Here is a 25,680-nt window from a genome sequence, read left to right as displayed (position 1 = left end):
CCTTCCACTGAGACAATTTCTGATGAGGCTTCAGTGAACAGTAGATGATCAGCTGAAGGTCCAGATGGATCTCTTAGGTCCTGTGTCAGGTCTTTAATGGATTTGTTCCTGTTTCTTTAGGACATGACTTTCACATACTGTTTATCTGCTGCCGATAGTTAGTGGTCACTGTTAAGTGGCTTAACACCAATGCTGAGCAACATTTTAATAATAAAAACTTGTTATAATAAAATAATAAAACTTGTTTATAAAATTTATAAAACTGGTGCTTCTGAATGTATGGAACAAGATCTGGTCTTTAGATTGCGACATTTGGGACGAGTGTAAAATTGATTTGGTTGCAGTTTTTAGAGAAGGCAGAGGTCCTTCATAAAAATTTAACACCCACACCCACAAACACATTGTAGTTTGCAGACAGTGCTCTCTGTTTTGCTTCTGTTGTCCCCAGAGAGGTGCTCTCCTCTGTACTCGTCTGAACCTTTGAAAAATTCATTTCCATCGCTCGCTCTGTGAACGTGGGCCTGCAGCAGGATGAGATTAGATGGGGTCACCATTTGCGTCGTCATCCCTCTGTTGTCAGCTGGTCGTCTTAGCTGCAGGTCGACCTCACAGTTGTTGTGTTTGCTTGTTGTTGAGTGCTGGACCTGGAAGCATGATTGCGACTTTGCCTGGATTAAAGTCAGAAACAAATCCACTGACTCTCAGATATTCAGGCTCACACACAGCTTTGTGAACTGATGCCAAAGCTCTGTGCAAGTCTTCTAACAAAGTTTTTCTGGATCAGGTGAAGGAGCTGATGTTCTGAAGTCAATAGTAGACTGGTTTATAGCTTACTTTGACAGAAAGCTTTAAAAGTACTGTGTATTTGTCTGTCAGAGCTTGGACCTCCAAGCACATGGTTGCTATCATTGAATAAGCATCCAAGAAGATGGTTGTATGTCCAAAAACCAGCTGTTAAGTCATCATAAATGGTAGAAATAAATTTAGTCATTTATCAATACACTTTAACGTGACAGGTCTTTACAACTGAAAACTATAGGCTGTATGTAAAAGATGGACATGGCCACTGTGATGTCACCTGTGGGATTCTTGAATTTTTAAGTTTCAGTGTTACCATTTTATGTCCTGGTTATTTTCTGCCTATAAAAATATCAGGGTTTTTTACTGAACTTTATCGATATTTTGTAAATATCCATGGAAATTAAAACACATGGAAAAACATCCATAAAACATAATGTGGAAAAATCCTTCATTTTCAAACAGTACTTGTTGTACTTTCGGTACTTTTAAAGATGAAAATAAAAGATTAAAACTAAATACAAATAAAAAGTAATTAGCTTGGTAAGCAGCTAAACCAAAACCAGTACCAGTGTGTGGAATTTGGTACTGTTTCCGGTGCTTTGCTTCATTTGAAATAGTAAATTCAAAGTTTTCTCAAACAAAATAAGTCCATACTTCTCTGTGTTTTATTATTTATTTACAACATTTTGCTGTCAGACGATGTAAATGATGTAAGCATCAGTCTCCTGGTGTTTGTGTACTAAAATATGAAATAGTAAAAGTTATAAGAACTAGTCCATTTACCATTTACCTGCTAACATTTCAGACATATCGTCCGACATAACATATTTGTTTACCATAAATAGCATGCTGATAAGAAATGTCAGCGTAACCATCATAAAACTTATAAAACTGCTTATCCAGCTACCTTACTAGTACCTATAAGTGATTTTCTACTTTATTTTGAGATTTGTTCGTACAAGACTCATTCACACAGACATTCTTTGAAGGGCCTAGTGTTGCCTGCATCGAGTTTTTGTTCAGGTTTGAGTCATCACATGGTCTCACTCTTTTTCTTCTTCTAACCCAGATGTGCTTGGGTACCAAAATTGAATTTAGTGCAAATCGGTACTCAGTATTTTAGTTGGTACCGTAAAAGGTACAGAGTACTGCTTTCAACCCTACCAATACCTGATATTATTATAATAAAATACTACAATTTCACACAGTAAAATGCAACATTCTTGGGTGTTTTTCTAGTTTAATAAACATTTTGCCACAGCAAGCCAAATTATTCATCAGATGAGTCAATGATTCGAGCGTTTATTGAACCTTCTGACGAGTTAAACAAAAGACATTAAATCTTAGCTTTCATCATATTTGCTACATAACTTATCTCTACAATTTTGGGGGAGTATTTATTGTTTAACAATGTATTGTGCAATTTATTTAGGTTTTGGGGGGGCATCACACTGATTATAAAGAAATCTTAAAATCTGTATGTATCAGTTATGACACACTAAGCACTAAAGGGATATACTCTTGACATGCCTGGTAGTATGAAACACTCTAATACAATGAGAAGAGTGGGGTAAAGCGGCTACAAAATGTTTTAGAGCCAATATTTAGCAGCACAAGTTGAACTAACTTGCTAACTGACTGAAAGGCATTGGAGCGGTAAAGTGAGTGTAGATGCTACTGTATAAACAGCAGAAACAAGCATTTACTCACTTATGACCCTTGTCTTTTGTAGTCTTGTTTGGAAACTGAGGTGCAGGTAGAGCCAAGTGGACATTGGAGGAACTGCACCCTGGGAGGTTGCTAGACCTTGCTGGAAACTGAATATATTTTGGGTTTTCGACAAAATAAGACATCCAAGGGCCTCTTCATGAACTCCCTCAGTTACTGATGTGTTACTATGATAATATCGCGTTCCTGTTTACTGTAACGTTTCTGTGCACATACTGCAGTGTCTATTCGAGTGAGGACCTCTTGAGGAAACCTCTGTGAATTTTCATCAACCTCTGTTTGCAAACACATGTCGCTTCTCCTCCTCCTCATGGTTGCCTCGGGGTGTTTTTTGTCCAATGGCTCCAAGTCATGACGTCAGGGTCCAAAAACCCCCTTCCACCCTGTCTCGCTCTTAATAATTGATGGTCGACAGGCTTTATTTTGTGTCTGAGTCATCAGCAGACAAAGGTTTGGCTGCAGCTCACTAAGGAGTCACTGTTTGAATTAAAGGCCCAAAGCACAATGTTGTCATGCTAATTTAATCTAAGCAACTCTTTGCTGACAATACTAGAAGTATGTTAAAGGTTTAAAGTGGCTCCTATCCCTGTGAAGTGATCCTGGAAATGTAACTCAGATAATAACCAGGAGGACCTCATTCAGCAGAGACTGCTGTTGTTTCCATCCAAAATCATAACTTTCTAATGGCTCTATGCCGAGGTTTGTGTTTGGTCATCATGCTGTGCATTACCACCGAGGGCTGGTCAACATAGCCACTCCATTCGTGATATTAAAGAGGTACGATGGAGCGTTATTAAATCCCGCGGGGCGTCTGGATCACGATCAGAAGAAACCGCTTGACCATCCCAACCTCCGGCCTCTATTTTGTCAGAGACTTCCTCCTCTGTTAAGGTTTCCACTGGTGCTTCAGAAAAGCTCTTTGTTTCCTTCAGACTTGACCTGCTACAGATTTTCTCCTCAAGGGTGCGCACACACACACACACACACACACACACACACACGCATAATACACCATCTTCCATGGTTGGTCTCAGGACTCTGCACAGGACTCTGCAGTTGTTACTACCAAGGGTGGCACAACCAGTTATTAGGTTTTTCACCCAGGACCAGGTAAATTAGGATATCCTTTCCCCGAATAAATGAAATCATTTAAAAATTGCATTTGTATTCAGTCAGGTTATTTTTGTCTAATATTAAAAATTTGTTGCAAAAACTAAGAAATCAGCCATCATGACTTTGGTTTATTCTCTAGCTAAAATTAGGCAACATTCACATACCTCATATGTGTTTTTCACAACAGCAGTCCTGCCTCCTCCACCCTCTATAATGGCAGTTCCTTCATGCAAAGTTCACACACTATTTGCAGTTCTGAGAATGTCTTTGAAGCAGACATTTTCCTGCTCTGTGCTGCATCTGAGGAAGTACAACTGTGTTATGACACACTAAGCACTATCCCAGCCTGATTCTCTCAAAATGATCCAAAGTTCATGTGTAAAAACAGTGTTGCTCTCTCCCTCTTCACACCTTCATTTAAGGTGTTACTCCCTCTATGCTGTGTCCTGAAATCCCCCTCTGTCACTCTCTGTCTCTTTCTGTAAAGCTGTTATCCCCACTGGCCTTCCTGTCAAAATACCTTCAAACAAAGCTTCTGAAAACCCTCCGGCTTCTTCACTACGGGATGCAGCTGCAAAGGATAAATTCAAACGCAAAACATTTTTTCCATTTTTGTTCCTGAATTACTCGGATCTGGTTTACCCGGACCTTTGCTGGTCATCACTAACTTGTCCCCTTTGTTTCTGCAGTGGCATTGAAGAACCGGCTATCCAGTGGCACGAACAGGAGCAGTGATCACAAGAATGCCAGCAAGACGACGGGAGCTACAGAGATCCAGATACCCGAGGGGGAGCTGCTTCTTCAGGTGGGTGAGAGCCAGACATGTTTTACCTGCTGACATCCATCTGTTTTATTGCACTTTGCTCCAATAAAGCCCAGTTCAGGTTGTGGTATTTTCTTGAGAACGTGAAGACAATAACTCCCAATTTTACCAGTCTTGTAATGTTATAGAATTCTTCCCAAAAAAATCCAGAAGCCTGGATTGTTGGGTTTTTCTCTGTATGTATTATTGTAGGGTCTACAATATAAAGTGCCTTGAGGCGACTGTTGTTGTGATTTGGCGCTATATAAATAAAATTGAATTGAATTGAAGTCTGCACTCAGACTTGAGGTTTAAGCCTGAGTTCTCAAGCAGACTTCTGAAGCTGGAGACCTAACCTGCTCTAGAGAAGATTATTTTAAAGATAAGATATCAAAACAGACAAAATAGCATCACCATTCCCAGAAAACGCCTCAGACTTGGGTGCTCAGATGGCCTGACGTTTTTAGAGATCATGTGAAATTTATGTCTTTACAACATAGATTCTCCTTCATCATGCAATTAAAAGCAAAACCAGTGTTATGGCCAACCTATCAGATGGAAAACAGCTGTTCCAAACTTTAGGAGCTACTGCCTAAAAGTTGGTCGCCTGTGGATATGAAATTTAAAGGTGTGGAACAGCTAAATAGCCCCAGTCACATGGAGTAAGTTCTCAGCAAATCAGCTACTTAAGCAGGAGCCATGCAGAGTTCACAATGAATTCTAAATTTCAGTGGAATCAAATAAAAGAAAGAAAGAAAAGCATGATTGACGATAAGGGAACTTTTAAGGGTCACTTTTAAGTTGAGCCAACCCTCTTGTGGTAAAATTTACACCTAAATTTATTCATAACCATATCGATTCAGTACCAATACCATCGTTGGTATTGGTATTTGGATCAATCCGGCCAACCTCTAAAACCATCTAATAACTGTAGAAGAAACAGATGTGTTTCTCAACATGGTTTTTAAAGTTCGACTAGTCTTTTTCACCGGTGTCACTGCTAACTGTGTGCCTCTGAGGCTCTCAGTTTGTGGCTTTTTTCGCTGCATCATGCAGAGAGTGTCCACACTTGGTGGTTTATAAGGTCAGTGGAAACCTTGTGATGGAGGAGAGGCTGCTCTGCACAGCAGGATGCGGAGACAAATGGCTTGTTTTCCTTGACTTACAGCGGTGACATCTCCCCTTTGGATGTGCACTCGAGAGTTTCACTTTGCCACAGTGAGCTGTTGTTTAACCGAACATGACTTCCATCTCACACTTTTGCTGTTATTACTCCCTACACTTGGTAAAGTTATTTAAAAATATATGTATATAAAAAATAGGGGGCTCAGGATACTTAAGGTGAACACAGACACTGAAAATTAATAATACAGCTCCATAACATCAACTTACCTCAGTGTTTCGGGAAAATTCATTTGCACGCTGGATATTTCCAGGTCCAAAGGTTCTTTCACTTCCCAAAAGTAAACAAACACTCAGACACCACTAATAGCTAAAAATGGTCCAGGTATTTTTATCTCCAATAAAATGGTCAGTGTTAAAGTTTAACATCCAGACATCAATGAAAGAGAAGACGTACGAGATAGAACTTAGCACTAAAACAAAACACAGCATTTCTATAACGTTGGGTGTAAACAAAGACAGAAAACTAAATAACAGCGACTTTTGGAAAGTTAGTGAAGTTGGGCTAGTTTATATATAGTAGTGTGCTAGCTGGTGGCTAGCTACAGTGCTATGGTTAGGCTAACACAAGCACATTACCACAGGAAAGATGGAGGATGAGGGTTAAATTATTCTCAATAAAGGCTTTTGTTGAATGGCAGAATGGGCAGAGACAAATGCCCATTGCCACTATTGGGCGGGAAGAAGATGCCGAAAACAAACCGACCCGGTTAAATAAACACTGACTCACTGCACTGTCTTCTGGTCAAATTTGGTATTGCACGACAGCACAGTCCAGGCCTAGTGTGACTTGAACAGGATATCATGTCAACACAACAAAGGATATAAAGTCATAGAAGTTGTTTCTTTACAATCTCTTTATAGATTTAGTTCATTTTGGGAAGTTTTACACTATTTTAAATAATTAATGATAAAATTAAAATACAGAAAAACATGTCTGGATGCTTTCAGTCATCCAGATCCTGGTGGTCTAAAGTGCTGGAGTCAAAGGCACCTGGACCGTTAAGTTTTAAAGATGTTTCTTTTTAGTTCACGTGACATGTGCGCATTGCATTGTAGGTACGAGCGGCAGCAAAATCAAAACACTGCATCAAGCGCTAGCATTTCCAGCACTAACCATTCATTCTGCTGTTTTAATCCCTACTTGCATTTTATTTGCCCCCAAAACAATCGTGGGGCGATCGTGGCTCAAGAGTTGGGAGTTCACCTTGTAATCGGAAGGTTGCCGGTTCGAGCCCCGGCTTGGACAGTCTCGGTCGTTGTGTCCTTGGGCAAGACACTTCACCCGTTGCCTACTGGTGGTGGTCAGAGGGCCCGGTGGCGCCAGTGTCCGGCAGCCTCACCTCTGTCAGTGCGCCCCAGGGCAGCTGTGGCTACAATGTAGCTTGCCATCACCAGTGTGTGAATGTGTGTGTGAATGGGTGGATGACTGGATATGTAAAGCGCTTTGGGGTCCTTAGGGACTAGTAAAGCGCTATATAAATACAGGCCATTTACCATTTACCAAAACAGTTATGTACAAAACGAAGGACAACACGGCAGGTCTGTACAAAGACAGACTTGACGAAAGGCAAAAAAAAGGTACGAGGAAAAAAAATCAAAGGAGTGAAAAGGTTAGACCCATACGAGCAGTGGCGTCAGCCACAGCATTAAAATCCACTAAAATCGGAGCGGAGCAAAGAAAACCCGGCGGCGTCCCCAGTCGTCCTGTCTGTCTCTTCGCTCCGGAGTACTGGAAGAGAGAGGGGGCAGCAACAGTCACTGTTCTTTCCAGTGAAAGAGATTTGTTGTAGCACGGTGTGGCTCGGGACTTACCCCGCAATCCAGGCCATCCATCGCCTCTTCGGGACTTCAGAAACATGACTTGAACATATTTCTTCCACGAAGGAATCCGATAAAAAACGATCTCTTTACCCGTCGGCTTCCCGTGGCTATCATGCAGCCGGCTATGGCAGTTAATAATACAACAGCTTCTTGCCATTCTTTGTGTCTGTTTATCTCTGTGTGACTGTTGTCTTGTAATAGCCTGTGCATGCTAGCCACTTTTACCTACAATCCTTTGTGGTTGTATCCCGGAAATAAGGTCACATTTTCGAACTCAATTCCCTATCCCAAGGACTGTCGCCTTGACGGTGGCCCAGACACTCTAGGACATGTCAGGGGATGTTTGTGAGTTGTTGCCCCACCCTGTAATCCCATGAATCATTAAGGTTACTGAGATTGAGGTGTGAATGTTAGTTAAATGGTCTTTTTTGGACTCTCAGGACTGTGTTACAGGTGGCTGATAGCTGGCTGATAGTTGTGGACTATAACCTGTGGTCATTCCAGATGACTTCCTGTACTCTTTCCTCAAACCATCCGCTTTCTTGTTCCAAAAAGCGTTATTCCGAGTGTTTGTCATAGTGACAATCCTGCTTTATGATGGCAAAGACTAAACTGTTGTTAGACACTTGTTAGTCCATCATGCCTGTCTTTTTGAATGCAAAAACAATTGATCAGATTATTGCAGAGAAGAGATTAAATGCACATTTAGCAGTTTTTCCTAATCCAAAGACATTTGATTGACTTCTCATTTATTGCATGCCAATCTTGACCATCCGGGACGGTGTCGCCTTATAAACCTATGAACTGTATTACAGTACCTTTATGTGGCTCCATAGAGTTGTGGTTAACATATTCACCTAAAAAGATAATCAGTTTTAGAGCAGGAGGAGACACAAATTACTGTGAGAGCTGTGTAATCCCATCTGTTGTGGCGATTCTTTGCAAATAAGCAACTGAAAGGTGTAATGGTAAATACAGTAGTAGTAGGTGTAGGGGTGGGCGGTATAAATGGTATACGGTAGAAACGATATGAATTTGGCCAACGGTAGAGATTTTGACTATACCGCATGTTGATGATGTCATCAAGCTGTGCCTGTTTTGGTCGAAAGCATTGCAGCGCCTGCAAGCAATATCATCTGGAAATTATGCCGGGCAACAGTAATAGCAAAGAGATGAAGTACGTTTTGAAATATGAGGAAAGCCAAAAACTGAGCTTCTTCCACTTCCGTACCATTGATTCATTAATGTCAAATTCTCTCGCAGCTGCTCTATTCCCTTGTTGTTGCAGTTATTAATGACTAACCTCGTATTGTGGATATCTCAGTTGTTCTCCTGACTGAAGTTTGATCCATTTACAGCATCCTGCCATGCGATTTGTCCCTAACCATCAGGAACCCTTGCGTTAACTTTTATTGAGTGGAAAAAAGTTTGGCATTCATCCTCCAGCTTCACTGCGTTAATGTTATGCTAACATAGCTGTGTCGCTAGCGATCACATAGCACATCATTATATACCAGCTAGTCCAACTTCAGCAACTCTATAAAAGTCACTGCTGTGTAGTTTTCTGTCTTCATTTACGTTGGAAGCGATGGCAGAGCTGTACGTTAAAAATTTTCAGAAATCTCTCAGTCAGAACATGCTATATGATGTTTGGGTGGAAACTAGCAAGCTAACTTCCTGCTAGCTTCTAAATTCTGTTTTCATGGATAAATTCTGTTTTCACGGAAGCCTGATGTTAAACTTGATTGTTACACCTGATAAAGCAGGACGCTGATCATTTTATTAAAGATGAAAGTATTTAGACAGTTTTTAACTCTCAGTGATGGCGCAGTGTTTGTTTGACTTTGGGAGTGTTGTGGACAGAGTTTTGGACCCAGATTACTCTGCGAGGCTCCTGACTATGGTAGCCATAATGCTCCGACAATCTATCAAGCGGTGTGGCTTCGTAGCTTACGAAAGTCGTACTTAAACATTTTTTGACAGATTTTTGAGCACTGTGTACCACATAAAATCAGTTCGAGGTCAGTAAGCACAACCAGAATTCATACATAAGGCGCACCAGATTAAAGGATTTTAAGTGCGCCTTATAGTGCAGAAGATACGGTATACAGAAGAAAAGAATATATCGCAATATATATCGTTACCGCACATGCTTCAAATTTAACCGCGATATGGATTTTAGGCCATATCGGCCAGCCCTTGGTAGGTGTCATCATGGCTCTTCTTTCCATTTTGTTTGTTTCATTTTCCAGTCGATTAAAGGATAATGTGAAACATAAACCCTTTTCTGCTAGCAAGTTCGGCAATGTAGTCCACACATTATATAACAGGACATACCTGAAATGTACCTCTTCAGCGTCAGCAAAACTTTTGATTCAGCAAAACTTGCCGAAACTAGACCTCAAGAAAAGACAATGTTTGGAGGTCATTCTGGTAGATGGCTGACATTTTTATTCAGTGTCTTTGGTACTGGTATATAACCCATAGAGGGCGCTCAGAATAAAAGTCTGAATTGACCAGTTATAAAATGCAGATAATTTTAGAGACAGACTTTAACACAGAGTTCACCAACCTCAATCTGTTTATTGATAAATGCATTGATCCCAAGGGCTCGGTGAGCAGCAGCAATGAAAAGGAAGGCTGAACCTTCCTGTCTTCAACTGCTCTCTTTTACAGACAGCAGTCCATGAATTATACAGATCCGGTGAGGGCATCTATTATTGAAGTGAAGACGAACAAAGTGTGTTGGTGGAAATAAACTAAAAGCATTTAAAGTATTCTTGGATGTTTCACAGTATAGCCCTGAATCTAACACACACACAGCCCAGTGCTGATTGTGTGTGCGGGAGCAGAGATAAAGAGGACTGACAGCCGACTCAGAGCACTCTGCACAGAACAGGAAGAGGAGAGGGTCGGATTAGACAAGGCGAAGCTTTAAATTCGTCTTTGAGGCTGGAGTAGACACACACACACACACACACACACACACACACACTCACACACAGTTCTCCTGTGTTTTGTTGGCACTGCTTGCTGCCACTGGGTTGTCGTCTTTCAGGGAACGCACAAACATTTATAACACGAACACACATGCAAACACACTCGGTCTCAGTCTCTGGAGACAGAGACCGACCTGCAGACAGAAGAAGCTACTGTAAATATTTATACACAGAACATGTGTGCCACTCCACTGTGTACTGTGCATGTGTGTGTGTTTGCACACTTTGCACAGATACAGATTTTATTCTGTTTAATATTTTAACATCTGTTTTTTTTAACAGGTGTATTCTCCTCATTTCTCCTCATTCACAGCTCAAAATGATCCTTATTATTCGGAGCCTTTCAGTTCCTCTTCTGAAGCGAGCTTTTTTAGCTCCTCCCCTTTAAGCAAGTTTTCTTCTGATTGGCTGTCCCTCACAAACAGGCCCTTTTGAACAGCAGGTGCATGGGACTTCTGTACCTGAGATGACGATATTAGGGATATCATATTAGGGACATGATCAAAAGTGGGTCAACGACCTTCTTGACTCCCACCAGGCCTCAGATACCTGATTAAAGAAGTCCAGTCACTTTTCTTTCCAAGCTCCTTAGATCACCATGACCTGGATGACTGAGAACCTCCACAGCCAGTAGGGAAATCTGCTCCCTATGACATCATAAAGAACCAAGATTAGAAAAATTAGGGGAGACTGAGGGTTTAGAGCATTCTGAATCCCGAGTTTTTGTCTTAGGGGGATTATTTGTGCATATACTGACCTCATCATTTGAATTCTGAGCAGCTCTGGAACATGTGATACATGACAGAAAATAAGTAAAAACTGTACATCCATATGATAAAAGTGAATAGTTAAAACTACACTTACTGGTTTCCTACACTTAAGCTGGACTCAGGTTTGTAATCCAATTATGTTTGGCAGCTGCTGTAATATTATTATTATTATTATTATTATTATTATTATTATTTATTACTCGTGGGAAATATCTTTGCTCTTAGTTTGAAAGGGGAATTTTTACACATTCCTGGTAAAAATTGCAGCCGTCCCTCTTTATCTGTCGCTAATATACCTGCAGCTGATCGTTGTGAGTCTAAACTGTAGACCAGTGCATTTATTTTAAACCTGTAGTTAGCAATACATTCACAGTTTGTATAATAATAATAATAATAATAATAATAAATTTTATTTATGAGCGCCTTTCAAGTCACCCAAGGACACTTCACAATAGGATAAAACACTTAGTAAAACGATGGCAGAATAAGAACAATAAAATAAAAGCACAAGATAAAATGAACAAACAGTGGATTCACAGTGAATATGCAGATTTGAACAGATGAGTTTTGAGTTGGGATTTAAACTGGAGGAGAGAACCAATGTTTCTTATTTCTGGGGGCAGAGAGTTCCACAGCCTGGGAGCAGAGCAGCTGAAAGCTCTGCTTCCCATGGTGGTGAGGCGGAAGGAAGGATTGAAGAAGAAGAACGAAGTGAACGGGCAGAACAGGTGGTGGTTAACAGGTCAGAAAGGTAAGGAGGAGCGAGGTTATGAATGGCCTTGAAGGTGAGCAGAAGAAGTTTGAAAATTATCCGGAATTTCACAGGGAGCCAGTGAAGTTCCTGAAGAACAGGGGTGATGTGCTGGTAGGAGGGGGTTCTGGTGATAATGCGAGCAGCAGAGTTCTGAACCAGTTGAAGCTTATGGAGGGATTTTTGGGGGAGACCATGCAGAAGAGAATTGCAGTAGTCAATACGGGAGGTAACAAGACTGTGGACAAGAATGGACGTAGACTGAATGGAAAGAGAAGGAAGCAATCTGTTAATGTTACGTAGATGGAAGTAGGCAGAACGGGTGAGATTATTGATGTGAGATTTATAGGAAAGTGAACTGTCTAGGATGACACCAAGGCTCTTAACCTGAGGAGAAGGGAAAACTGTGGAGTTATCGATGGTGAGTGAGAAATGGTTTGCCTTCAAAAGGTTGGATTTGGTGCCAATAAGGAGGATCTCAGTTTTATCCTCATTGAGCTTTAGAAAATTAGAGGTAAACCAGGATTTTAACTCGGATAGACATTCTGTAAGGGAAGAAGGTGGGAGGGAGGAATCAGGTTTGCAAGAGAGATATAACTGGGTGTCATCAGCAAAACAGTGAAACTGAAGATCAAATTTGCAGAAGATGGTACCTAGAGGGAGGATGTATATTATGAAGAGAAGAGGGCCTAAAACTGAGCCTTGGGGTACACCAGAGGTGACAGGGAATAGACGAGAGCGGAATGATCTTAGTTGAATAAACTGGGAACGGTCGAGGAGATATGATTGAAACCAGGCGAGGGGTGTGTCAGAGATGCCAAGAGAGGAAAGTCTGCTTAGAAGTACAGAGTGAGAAATGGTGTCGAAGGCTGAGCTCAGATCTAAAAGGACGAGAATGGTGAGAAGACCAGAGTCAGCTCCAATTAGAAGATCGTTAGTGACTTTAAGTAGAGCAGTTTCGGTACTGTGACATGAGCGAAAACCAGATTGAAATCTCTCGTAGATGTTATTATTAACCAGGTGTAAATGAAGTTGAGCTGCAACCACTTTTTCGAGTATCTTAGAAATGAAGGGTAGATTGGAAATCGGACGGAGGTTGTTAAAGTTGTTAGGATCTAAAGAAGGTTTTTTCAGTATAGGAGTGACTAGAGCAGACTTCAATAAGGAGGGAACGATACCAGTGGTGAGAGAAGAGTGAATGATAGCACAGATGAGTGGGAGTAAAGAAGAGAGGCAGGATTTCACAAGCCCTGTGGGCATGGGGTCAAGATGACATGTGGCAGGCTTTGATTTACATATGAACTCGGAAATATCAGATAAATCAGGAAGATGAAAAGTGGAAAACGGCTCAAAAAGGAGAAAAGGTTCTGGAGAGGGCGTAGACACAACATTTGATCTGAGTTGCTGGTGGATGTTATTGATTTTCCTAGTCCAGAACAGCATCAAGGAGTTGCAGGTTTCAGAGGAATAGAAGTGCGGTGGTAAAGCGTTGGGGGGTTGAATTAGTTTGTTGAAAACTGAAAATACAGTCCTTGCATTACCCTCATAAGAACTGATAATACCAGAGTAGAAGCTTTGTTTGGCCTTGTATAATACAATGTAATGTATTCTACAAATGTAGAATACATTTTTTACATTTTTTAAAAGGATTAGGGCACTCGGTAGTTGTAAAAATGACAAGGGGTAGTATAATTAAAAGGACAGTCTTTAAAGCAAAAATAATGATCAACTGTGAGCTGATTACAGTGATTACAGGGAAGCAGAACTGACAGTTGGGTGGATGAAGGTTTTATTAGAAGAAATCAGAGTTTGGGTTGCTGGCAGCCCCCTCCTCAAGTGAGACCCCCCACTTCCCACTTGCCTCCACAGTGTGAATTATTCAGCAGCTGAGAGACCCTGTCTCGTTCCGGGCCTGATGCTAATGCATTTTTGACATCTTGCAATGGATTTTCAAAGAGGTTTCAAAAGCAAACATTGAGTTTTGGCCCAGCAGCAGTGATCCGAGTCTTAGAAACCCATCCGGGGACTCGTGCGGAAAGCGGGGACGTCTGCTGCATGCGTGTCCGTTCATATAAAGACTTTGCGTCTACGGAGGTCGCAAGCATCTTGGTCCTCATCGGAGAGGTGCTGGCGGATGCTGGCAGCATGCCGCTGTGACTCTCGGCAGCGTCGGGACACCGTGTCATCACCTCCTCACGGTGCCCTGGGGCTCTGAGGAGGGAGAGGAGGAGCAATGATGGAGGTGTTAGTCATTCAGTAGTGACCTCCTTCTCCTCCAACCTCCTCCTCCGCCACATGACTTCTCTTTGAACTGACATCCTCTCCTCTCCAGCCTCTCTCTAGGCCCCGGGGAGAAGTCTCATCCCTGCTTGTTTCCTCTCTGCTCGCTCTTGTTTTGCAGCCTTTACTCTTCTTGGTCCTCTATGAACTAATCAGAGCTGGAGTTTGAGATTCAGAAGTCTTAATTTGCTCTGTCTTTTACCTCCAGCTAAATGACATTGTAAATGTAATTTATGAAATTTCTAGAAAGCAGCTTTTCTGCTGAGATTATTCCATATAATTACAGAACAAAAGGGAGGTCGTTCTTAGTCTCAGAGTGCAAAATGAAGCAGTTTTGTAAAAGCTATTGGAGTGTCTCAGTTCCACACACGGTGTCCTTGGGCGATGGTGGGTTAGGCCATGAGCGAGACTAGTGTGGGACTCTCAGTTAATCTTTTTTACACTAAGGGTAGCACATGTGAAGGCAAAAGATTTAAATAAGCTGCAGCGTCTGTACCTAAAACTGCCTTTCTTCTAGTGGCCACTAGAGGCTGCCTCCAAAAGTGACTCTGTCGCATTTAAAATGTCCAACTTTGAACTCTGTGGATAGACTGCACTACATGGTAGCTGTATGGAGTCAGGGTGGTGGGGTTGTTGTTTGTAACTCATTCATATATTTAGTTATACTGTTGAACACTGTTGGCTGAGATCAGGTTGGAATATCAGATGCTGGATGAAAGTTGTTTTTTACAATATTTTTCGGTGGCTTCATAAGAATGTCAGCATCTTGAGTATGTTAAACTTATCCAAAACTTACCTCGCTGACCCATTCCTGTTTTATCAGGTCACATCACAAACGTGATCACCATCAGTGAGATGATACAATCGTCAGGTTTTCTCTCCACAGGCCCTTAACGGCTTCGTTCTGGTGGTCACGGCTGAGGGGATCATCTTCTTCTGCTCTCACACCATCCAGGATTACCTCGGCTTCCATCAGGTAACGAATTCCTACAACTGATGATTAAACCGGGGTCAGACTTTGGATTACATGATGTTGTTATGGTTACAGCAAGAAGACAGAGTGTTATATCTCCTTGTTTCTAGCTAATGGTATCAGTCAACAAATCTGTTAACTCTTAAGAACGTGATGGCAAAGTACAAAAAAGTATACCTCAAGAGGTTTGTATGTCTTTATTTTGCTTTTTATGTGGACGCTGGGTTTTTCAGCATTGTATACAAAGATACTACAGAATCTTATAAAACACATCCTCAAATTCAAAAAACTGAATTTTATTTATCAAAGCACAGATTTGAAGAATGAACCATTTGGAGCTTCGACTCAGATAAAGGTACACAGCAAAGCAGAATCCCAGCAAGAAGTAGGACAGGCCCTGGAGTGAAGATGCTGGAGTTTGGTGGAAATTTGGATGAGGATCTGAGTGACCCTTGTTGTCCACTCGTTTGGTCATTCCTGCTCTTTTTGCCTTTGGTTATTTTCTTGAGATGAAGTAGATTGCGAGAGCAGCAAGAGGATTGAAGGAAGCGCACATATGGAATGGGAGGTTTAATCCAATTGGCTTCACGACGAGGCGACGCTGCGTCCAGTCTAATCTCATTCTGGACAACGCGATTATCAAATTACCCAAAGTCTTTCTATCTGCATCTAAATCTGGCCTGCAGGTTTAGATATTCACACAGTGTATGTGAGCATACTGTAAACAAACACACACGGATCGGGGTGTGAACGTGACCTTTCACCCCTCACTTCCCCATCCACCTGAGGCCCGTCACTTTGCGTTTACCAAACAAGCTCAAATCCAGGGTGAAGCTGCCGTTCCTGCTCACGTGCAGTGTTTGGAAACAAGCCGACGTAGGGTGACACCCAGGAGACCCCAATCGCACGATTAAGCAACACAGCTGAGGGACACGAGGAGGATTTGTTTTCCTACATAACATGCACAACACAATGTGACAGGACAACCATTGGGCTTAATAAAACCAGCGACACAAGTTATGAAGGAGTGCAGACAATTGAGGTTTAATTAGCAGAGAGAATGAAATATCTCGCTCCAGGGCCTGCCAAAGTTAACCCCCATGTGCTCAGGAGCAGTCTTAGGTTCAGGTTACTTTATTTGTACTTATAAGTAGATTTGGTTCACAGTCGGTGAGTCATCAACAGATAAGCATGATACAACATAATAGAGAAGGAAATCCATACCCCATCCTGTGAGATATAAAACCACAAAGCTACAGGACTGTACTCCCACGTCCTGAAGGAAGAAATCGAAGCTCACTTCACAGAGTGTGTTAAACAAGTTTCTGCTCTTATAAAATAAAAGCAAAATAAAAAGAGGATCCTCTGACTTATCAGATAGAATCAGTCCTGGGGTTTTTATCATGTGTTTGTGGAGTTTTGTTTTGTTTTTTTGTTTTTTAAATTTTGGTTTCTAATTTTGTTCTGGTGTTGTTAATATTCTCTGTGCCTGATCTCCTCACTGTTTGTTTCTACTTCCTGGTCTAACATGCTGTTGCTATTTCTTGTTTTTTAGCTATTTACCTGTTAAAGAAGTATGGGTGGTCTCAGTATTGTTATGGGTGTACTACAAAGTAACGTTAATGGGTTAATGTTCCTAGTGTCAGGGCTCTGTGTGCGGGCAGGTGGAAATGTGGATCCAAATGCAGGACTGCGAGACGAAATGTGACTGAAAACTACAGCTTTTATTGCTGGCATGAAACAGAAACCAAACCCAGAAACCAAACCCAGAAACCAAACCCAGAAACCAAACCCAGAAACCAAACCCAGAAACCAAACCCAGAAACCAAACAGGAACACACAGGCAGGATCTGAAGGTACAACGCAACACTGAGCACAGGAAAACACAGGGCTAATATACACAGGGTGGTAATCAGGGAATGGGCAACAGGAGGGAGACACAGCTGGGAGAGATCAGGGTTAACGAGACGGGGGGGACCAAGCTGCACACACTAACATAAGACAAAGACTTTCACAATAAAACAGGAAACATGAATTACTAAACAAGCACACAGACTTGACACTGAGAGACAGACAGACAGAATGACACATGGAACCTGAATTAAACTAAACGTGAGATATAACCGAGAACAAATCCTTAAGCACGGATAAACAGAAACAAGAAACTAATAATAATCATCATCATCACTACGAGAATAAGAAAACAATCCATGAAGCAGAATTAAACCGAAATATAATAAACTCAAAATACTGGGTCCAACGGACCCAGAACCGTGACACCTAGTTTCTGTTGATAATGCTTTATTTCCTTCTTTTTATCAGTTTAATCCCTGGTACTGGTTCCCTATTTTGTCTCTAGCTTAAATCACTTTAGGTTGATTAGCTCTTGTTTAGTTGTGTCAAATTGTATATCCGATCTTATCTGGATGTATAGTTATTTGCTGTTTTATTTTGGTAGTCTCTCGACTCATGTGCCCTGTATTGATTTTAACTTCCTTTGTTTCATTCCCAATGGGTTTTCCCCGGGCTTCGTTCCCCTGTGTGTTTATTGTCCGAGTCTCCACTTGTCCTTTGTTCTTGTCCTTCCTGGTTTCAGCCCTGCAGAGGTTTTGGTCTTTTTTGTTGTTCCTGTGAACAATCAGCATTAAAGCTGGATTTTGAGTTTACTTTTTGTCTGCTGAGTCCATCTCTTACCTCCCATGCAGCCATACCCTGACACATGATGCGTGAAAGGCCAGAAGCAGAAAGTCTGGCTTATCAGAGAAAGTCGATAAACACCACCATGATGCCCGTTATCTCCAACTGACAGGCTAACGCAAAGAAATACAATAACAGTCATCTTCATATCCTCTCAGGTTATTCCAGAAAGATCAGTTCCTCCCACCTGACTCCTTCTGAATTATCACTTGCTTTGTTTTTTGTAACTTCACTCATTTTTAATGATGCTATGCAGAATTTTATCCTCATACTCTAAATATTTTTGCACGCAGGCATGTTATTCCTCGTGACTTCCAAAGACAAAATTTAGTTTCTGTAACTAACTATCATGGGAAGTGTCATAATTACACTCTAGCTGGGAAATCTTTGGGTCAAAGTAATTATATTTTGAATGTGAATGTAGTTCATTGCTATAAACTAGAGAAACAACGTTGGTTTTTCTCTGGTTTTATTATTTCTTTTAGCCGCTTTCTCACATATTTGTATACAGGATAAATAATAAGAGTGAAGGTAACATCCATTCATCAGCTGCAGTATTGGCTGTATGATATGAACTCCTTCTCTTGGTTTGATGTTTGAAACGCATTTCATGTCACACTTCGACCTGTCAACATTCCTCTCTGTGACCCCGCGCTGACCCCTCCCACAGTGGGAGGAGGGTGGAGTGTTGTTTCACTGGGGTCCAAAGCCAGGTCGTGGCGGGTCTGGACAACAGATATTGGAGTCGCAGCAGGTCTCTGGCTCAGATTCAGCTCTTTGAAGCAAAGTCGCAGTGACACTTGATTTCTCTTGGCTCCACTTCAAGGCAAACGGAATCAAGCGCACCCCTCAGGGTACCTCCTGATAGTGCCTGCTCCACCAAAACATCCACCTTTACTCATGGGGTCTTTGGTCTGCATTACTGTATAAAATAAAAAAGTTAATTAGGCTTAAAATTTGACTTGTGTTCCACCTTGACTGACCTTTAAATTCTTCTTCTCTGTCCTTTTAGACTGATGTGATGCACCAGAGTGTGTTTGAGCTGATCCACACTGATGACCAGCAGGAATTCAAGAGGAACCTGCACTGGGCCCTCAACCCCCCTGTGAGCCTCGAACCCCCAACAGATCCTCCAGGTCTGCTTCACGGAGACAGTCTGGTTCACTAAACTAGAGTAGAGAGGGTAAAATAAAACCGAAGTCTAGGCCAGAGTAATGAGAGTGTTCTTGTTAGCAAGGCAGTAAACCTGATCCAGAAGGACTTCTCTGAGCAGCCGTCACAAGATAAGAGATAAGAGAAACTTTATTTATTAAGTTTTGAAATTCTTGTGTGACCCAAATTATAACAGCAGGGATTAAATAAACAACAACGTTATTTATATAGCACACTTAAAGACCATGGGTACACCAAAGTGCTTCACAATAGTACAGCAGATTAAAACATGAATAATAAAAGACCATTAACAATGTCCCGAATATGCTAGCAGGTCAATAGCATTAATTACGCAAGAATAAAAGTTAAATAAGGTATAAATATCGAATCATAATCAATAGAAACACATGGATATTAAGTGAAGGGATAAATACAATGGTAACTAAGTAAAATGAAGATAGTATTGGAGTGAGGTATAGGATACATGCATTAACTAACCGGAAAAGCAAGGTTAAATAAGTGAGTCTTTAGTCGTGATTTAAATGTTTGGATGGAGTCGGATGTGCAAATAGCAATGGGAAGGTTGTTCCACAAATTCGATGCAACCAAGGAAAATGCATGGTCACCTATGGTCTTACAGCGAGATTTAGGCTGTACGAAGAGTAATTGGGCTGATGATCTGAGGGCTCTCCCAGGGGTGTATGGTCTAAGGAGTTCAACCAGATAGCTAGGCGCAGTATTGTTTAGGATTTTAAAGGTAAGTAGCAATATTTTAAATTCAATATGGTATTTGATAGGGAGCCAGTACAAATCAGCAAGGACAGGGGTGATAGAGGCAAACCTTCTGGTTCCAGTCAAAAGGCGTGCCGCAGCATTTTAGACAAGCTGCAATCTATGGAGAAGGGCAGATTGGAGACCGAAGTAGAGGGAATTACAGTAGTCCAATCTAGAGGTCACAAAGGCATGAATAATCTTTTAAGATCCTTGTGCGGTATATAATGCTTAGCCTTAGAAATAAGACACAGTTGGTAAAAGCTAGATTTGACTACAGAGGACAGTTGTTTATCGAATTTGAAAGAGCTATCCATCAGAACACCTAGATTGCTAACAGTGTCAGAGAAGAAAGCGGCAAGGGATCCAAAAGTATCAGCTAGTTGGCCCCGGGGGATATGACTGTCAAACACCACAATCTCAGTTTTCTTTTCGTTTAAGGACCTGTTTGAAAGGTACGATTTAAACCAGTTAAGGGCGTTACCTCTAATGCCCACTGTATGTTCTAGCCTCGTTGGTAGAATATTATGGTCTACCATGTCAAAGGCTGAGGACAAGTCCAATAAAACTAAGACTGCGGAGCGTCCTGAGTCGGCAATTAGGAGAAGATCATTAAGGACTCTCAGCAGAGCTGTTTCAGTGCTATGACGTGGTTGAAAGACAGACTGAAATGTATCACTGATGTTATTTGCGTCCAGATAGGCCTTCAGTTGAGATAGAACTATCTTCTCCGAGATTTTGGACAGAGACGGGAGTTTGGAAATTGGGCTATAATTCGCAGGGTCATTATGATCAAGACTCCTTTTTTTGAGGACAGGCTGCACTACAGCATGTTTAAAGGCTGATGGGACACAGCCCGAAAACAATGATGAATTCATTAAAGATAGAATACTAGGCCCAATTGCATTAAAACCATCCTTGCTAATGCGAGATGGGAGGATATCGTGTACAGAATTGGTATTTTTCAGTTGTTCAACTATAGACCCTGTGCACAAGAAAACTCTAACTTCCTGTTTTAAGACCGGATTTAGGGTTGTACATTTCCGGTAGCTTTACTTTGCGGTCAATCGCTACTGCGAAGATGTACTCCAAAATCATGTCCAAAACACGAAAACAGAAAGATCGCGTTAAGTTACAAAGAGCAGAAGGTGGGAACACTCACCAGTACTGTGTCATAAAACAATCAAATGATCAATTTTGACGCTTAAAGAGTTTAGATTGATCGGTTTACATCACTCAACACAAGCAGAACTGCATTACAAAATGCAAAAGAAGACATATCGTTCGCATTAAGAAGCACATCTCTCTATAGTGACAGTTCTTATGATTTAAAAAGGCAAATGTTCAGCATTCAAACTACAGGTGAACAATAGTCAAAGCAAATAGTTATGTCTATAACTTCTGTTCCCTGAAGGAGAGGAACGAGGTACAACACATAAGTATGGGATATCACGCCCTCGCGTGTCCTGGCTGAAGAAACCTTTATTCACGCCTTTAAGGCAGATGACGTGCGATGACACGCGCACGGCCCCGCCTGCACATATAGCCGCTGTCATCACAGTCATCCCTCAGTTCGATAGCCGCTCTTCACCGAGCCAAACTGCTCAGTGGGGCCAGCTTGTGTTGTACCTCGTTCCTCTCCTTCAGGGAACAGAAGTTATAGACATAACTATTCGTTCCCTTTCAGTCGATTCACTCGGTACAACACATAAGTATGGGACATATATACGCGCCCCACAGAGCAGCCACCGAACCGGAATCGGACCACCACATCCTTAGTGAGTGGTAGACCCAGCAGAAAGGACAGTATGAGCCACCGAAGGGGCTGTAACGTCCAACCAATAAAACCGCACAAAAGTGTGCGGTGATGCCCAAATAGCTGCCGCACAAATATCAGCTACAGGCACCCCTTTAAAAAGAGCCCATGAGGTTGCCATCCCCCTGGTGGAATGAGCTCTCACCCCGTGGGGAAAAGCAAGACCTCTGGTGCCGTATGCCAGTGAGATAGCTTCTATAATCCAGTGGGACAGCCTCTGTTTGGACAGAGCTCTACCTCTATTTGGATTAGCGAAGCAGACAAACAGCTGGTCACATAAACGCACATTCTGAGTGCGCTCAATGTAGGTGCGTAGCACACGCACTGGACAAAGAGAATGCATCCTCCTCTGCCCCTCAGATGCAAAAGGAGGGGAGCAAAAGCTCAGCAACTCAAACTACATTGAGCTATAAGATGCAGGCATGATCTTGGGAAAATAGGCAGCATTTGGACGCAATACGACCTTGTGACCATCAGGAGAGAACTGTGTGCAGGAGGGATGCACAGACAGCGCATGAAGGTCACCCACTCGCTTTGCCGAAGCCAAAGTGAGAAGTAATGCAGTCTTATATGAAAGAAATTTCATATCCACAGACTCAATGGGTTCAAACGTGGGCTACAAACGGCCTCCAGTACCAAAGACAAGTCCCAAGCAGGGACACTGGACTTAAGCACAGGCCTCAGCCGGCAAACTCCTTTCAGAAAACGTATGGCGAGGGGATGTGCACCTGGTGTCACCCCGTCAAAGCCAATATGACAAGCAGATATAGCTGCTAAATAAACCTTAATTGTCGAAAATGAAAGGCCCTTATCCAGCAGCTCCTGCAGGAATGTGAAAACATCCACAATAGAGCACTGAAATGGGAGAGTGTGGCGGTCCTGGCACCATTGCTCGAAGGCTCGCCATTTGTAAGCATACAAGCCTCTAGTAGATGAGGCCCTAGCGCTCTGAATTGTCGCTATCACACTAGGTGGCAAACCCTTAGCAATCAAGTTTAACCTCTCAGCAGGTAAGCATGAAGGCGCCACAGGTCTGGGCGTGGATGAAACACTTCTCCTCACGCCTGAGAGAGGAGATCCCTGCGGAGAGGGAGCTGCCAAGGACTCGCTGCTAGCAGGCTGATTATCTCTGCATACCACGACCTTGTGGGCCACCAAGGGGCCACTAGAATCAGAGAGAGGGAATGCAACGCACTCTCTCTAGAACTGGAGATATCATTTCCACTGGGGAAAATGCATACAGGAGCACGTCTGACCATTGGTGCGCTAGCGCGTCCAAGCCCAAGGGTGCATCATGGTCGATTATGGAGAAGAACAGGAGGCAGTGAGTATTTACCCTGAAAGCAAAAAGATCTATTTGCGCCTTGCCAAATACATCCTAAATCTGAGCCACTATTAAAGGGTGTAACCTCCATTCTCTCACCAGAGGACCCCCCCCCTGGAGAGAAGGTCCGGCCCCAGGTTCAGACGGAAATACTTTAGAGCTAAGAACACTGCTAACAGCTCTAAGTGGTTGATGTGCAGCTGGCACTGGGCTGCGGACCAGATCCCTCTCACTGATGCACACTTGCACAGCGCTCTCCACTCTCTTAGGGAAGCATCTGTGGACACCACCTTGCGAAACAACACCCTCCCAATCCAAGAGCCCTGATGCAGCAGCCTGGGCTCCCTCCAAGGACGGAGAGCTAGTATGCAAGACGCGGTTACCGGCAGCCTCCTCCGGAGGTGACGCGATGCACACAAACGGTGAGAGAGAGAGTCCAGCGTTGAAACGCTCTCATTTTTAACAGTCCAAGTGGCACTACGGCGATCATAGATGCCATCATGCCCAACAAGCTTAATATCGTCTGGAAACGCAGTCTGCGTCCCAGCTGAAACTGAGCGAGGCAGCGATGAAACGCGGCCACTCTGTGCTCCGACAAACGTGCGCGGCTGGAAAGCGAGCATATTTCCAAACCGAGAAAAGTAATCTGCAGACTCGGGATTAGCGAGCTCTTTTGAAAGTTCACAGAGAACCTCAGTGTCTGAATGTGTGACAGAACCAGCGACAGCTGTGTCTCCGCCTGCTCTCTGCAGCAAGCTACGAGAGCCCAGTCGTCTAGGTAGGCTAACATACGGATGCCTCTCTCTCTGAGGGGCGCTAGCGCTGCCTCGGCACATTTCGTAAAGGTGCGAGGAGCGAGCGACAGCCCGAACGGCAGCACTAGGTATTCGTAGGCTACACCCTCGAATGCAAACCTCAGAAACTGCCTGTGTTTCGGGTGCATAACCACATGAAAATAAGCATCTGTTAGATCGATTGTTGCAAACCAATCTCCCGGGCCAACTGCATTAAAGAGCTGTCTGAGTGTTAGCATCTTGAATCTGTACGTTCGTAGATACATGTTCAAGACTCGCAGGTCGAGGATGGGACGAAGCCCTCCCCCTCTTTTTCGGAACAACAAAATAATGGCTGTACCAACCTTTGTCTGTCTCCGAAGCGGGGACCACTCGTATCGCTCTTTTCTGCAATAGCGCCTTTATTTCCTCTCTGAGTATCATGGCCGCCTCGGTGTTGACAGTCGTATTTACAACTCTTTGGAAACGAGGCGGCTTGACCCGGAACTGCAACCGGTAACCCATGGCAACGGTTCGCAGCACCCACGGAGAGGGGGCGCAAGCGCGCCACTGAGGGAAGTGAGCAGCCAGCCGGCTGACCTGCAGCACCGTCGGCGGGGCGTTGTCGCCCCCCAGTGTGTCTGCAGGGGACTGCATCACCTGCCTGACCTGGCTCATTCTGCCTGCAGGCTGAGCATTTGAGATTGTTTGAGAATAAACAACACTCTTTATTGATTGTAACATGGAAACATGTGCATTCATACATTTTGTTGGAGGCACCTTTTCTGGGGCACAACAATGAATAACAGCGGGAACACTCGATGTGGTCACCTGAACATTTAACACACCTGAACAGGGAGTTACCCGAGGCATTTTTTGTGCAGGGGTTGTGTGCTTGGGAGACAGTGTTAGGAAAGTGCAGCGCCTTCTGGGGCTGACAACCTGAACAAAACTTAAGCAGCACCTCTTGTGCGGCAACAGAGGGGTAAAAGCAGCGTCTCCCTGCTGCTGGACCCCTTCTCCACTCGAAACCACAGCTAGGATGGCTGAGGCTTCTTCCTCCTGGGCGTCGGGTCCCGCCGGGGGCCCGAGGGTGGGCCTTTGGCCGGAGGATGTGCCCTCGCTGGCGGCACACCCACTTCAGCAGTGGGCGCTGGTCTTTTGCCAGTCAGCAGAGGAGCGACGGGCCTGTGAGAGCTAGCTGCGGTCTTGGGTTTCGGCTGACGTCTGGGGATGATGTCGCGCAGAGCTTCCGTCTGCTTCTTCCTCAGATCGAATCTAGCCTGAATGGCTTCAAGTGAATGTCCGAATAACCCAGCCGCAGACACTATCCGGGACGTCAGAGAGGGTCAGCCACAGGTGCCTCTGCGCCACTACTGTCGAAGCCATCCCTCTGCCCAGGGAGAGCACAGCGAGACGCACGGAGGATGTAATCTGTGGAGACTCTGACCTCGTTAAGAAGAGGTGCCAGCGGGCTGTCAACAGGAACCAGCACATTGCCTGGTACGTCTGGAGCATGGTGACAGAGCTCATGGCGCGAGCAGTGCCGGCCTGAGCTCGATAAATCTTCTCCAGCTGCGAAGCAGAGAATCTGCAGTGCTTGGACGGCAGAGTTGCGGGGCCACCGACACCATGGTTATGGGACGGGGCCAGATAAGCAGCCAGAGATGGCTCCATAGGGGGTGGGTTAGCTAAGCCACATTGGGCCGACAGTGAACTCTCCTGCTCATCCTCCGACAAACCATGGATGTCCAGGCCGATGTCCAGCACGTTATCGTCTTCCTGGGGAGCACTGGCGGGCTTCAACCCAGGCTGAAGCCCGTCAGCGCTCCTGCATGGTTCCGGCTCGTCATCAGCTAACCCGTCAACATATTCCATATGGTCAGCCCAGCTAATTGCGGGGACATCGACCGGAAAATCCTCG

General features: G+C 43.5%; 1 protein-coding gene across 5 annotated transcripts in view; it reads left to right on the top strand.

The window, feature by feature from the left end:
• The window catches only part of ahr1b (aryl hydrocarbon receptor 1b), a 72,839-nt gene that overhangs the window by 15,656 nt on the left and 31,503 nt on the right, over positions 1-25,680 (top strand). For 4 of the 5 annotated variants that reach the window (XM_040051372.1, XM_040051370.1, XM_040051374.1 and 1 more), the window contains 3 exons: positions 4,332-4,447; positions 15,137-15,226; positions 18,933-19,056. In XM_040051372.1, the coding sequence (XP_039907306.1) occupies positions 4,332-4,447; positions 15,137-15,226; positions 18,933-19,056 (330 nt within the window). The remainder of the gene's footprint in view (positions 1-4,331; positions 4,448-15,136; positions 15,227-18,932; positions 19,057-25,680) is intronic. The other variant, XM_040051373.1, reaches the window with a different exon arrangement.

The sequence above is a fragment of the Simochromis diagramma genome, unplaced genomic scaffold (genome assembly GCF_900408965.1).
Source record: "Simochromis diagramma unplaced genomic scaffold, fSimDia1.1 OVJJ01000107.1, whole genome shotgun sequence".
In the NCBI taxonomy this organism is placed as follows: domain Eukaryota; kingdom Metazoa; phylum Chordata; class Actinopteri; order Cichliformes; family Cichlidae; genus Simochromis; species Simochromis diagramma.
The sequence above is the reverse complement of the archived record's forward strand: the minus strand, read 5'-3'. Positions and strand labels throughout refer to the sequence as shown.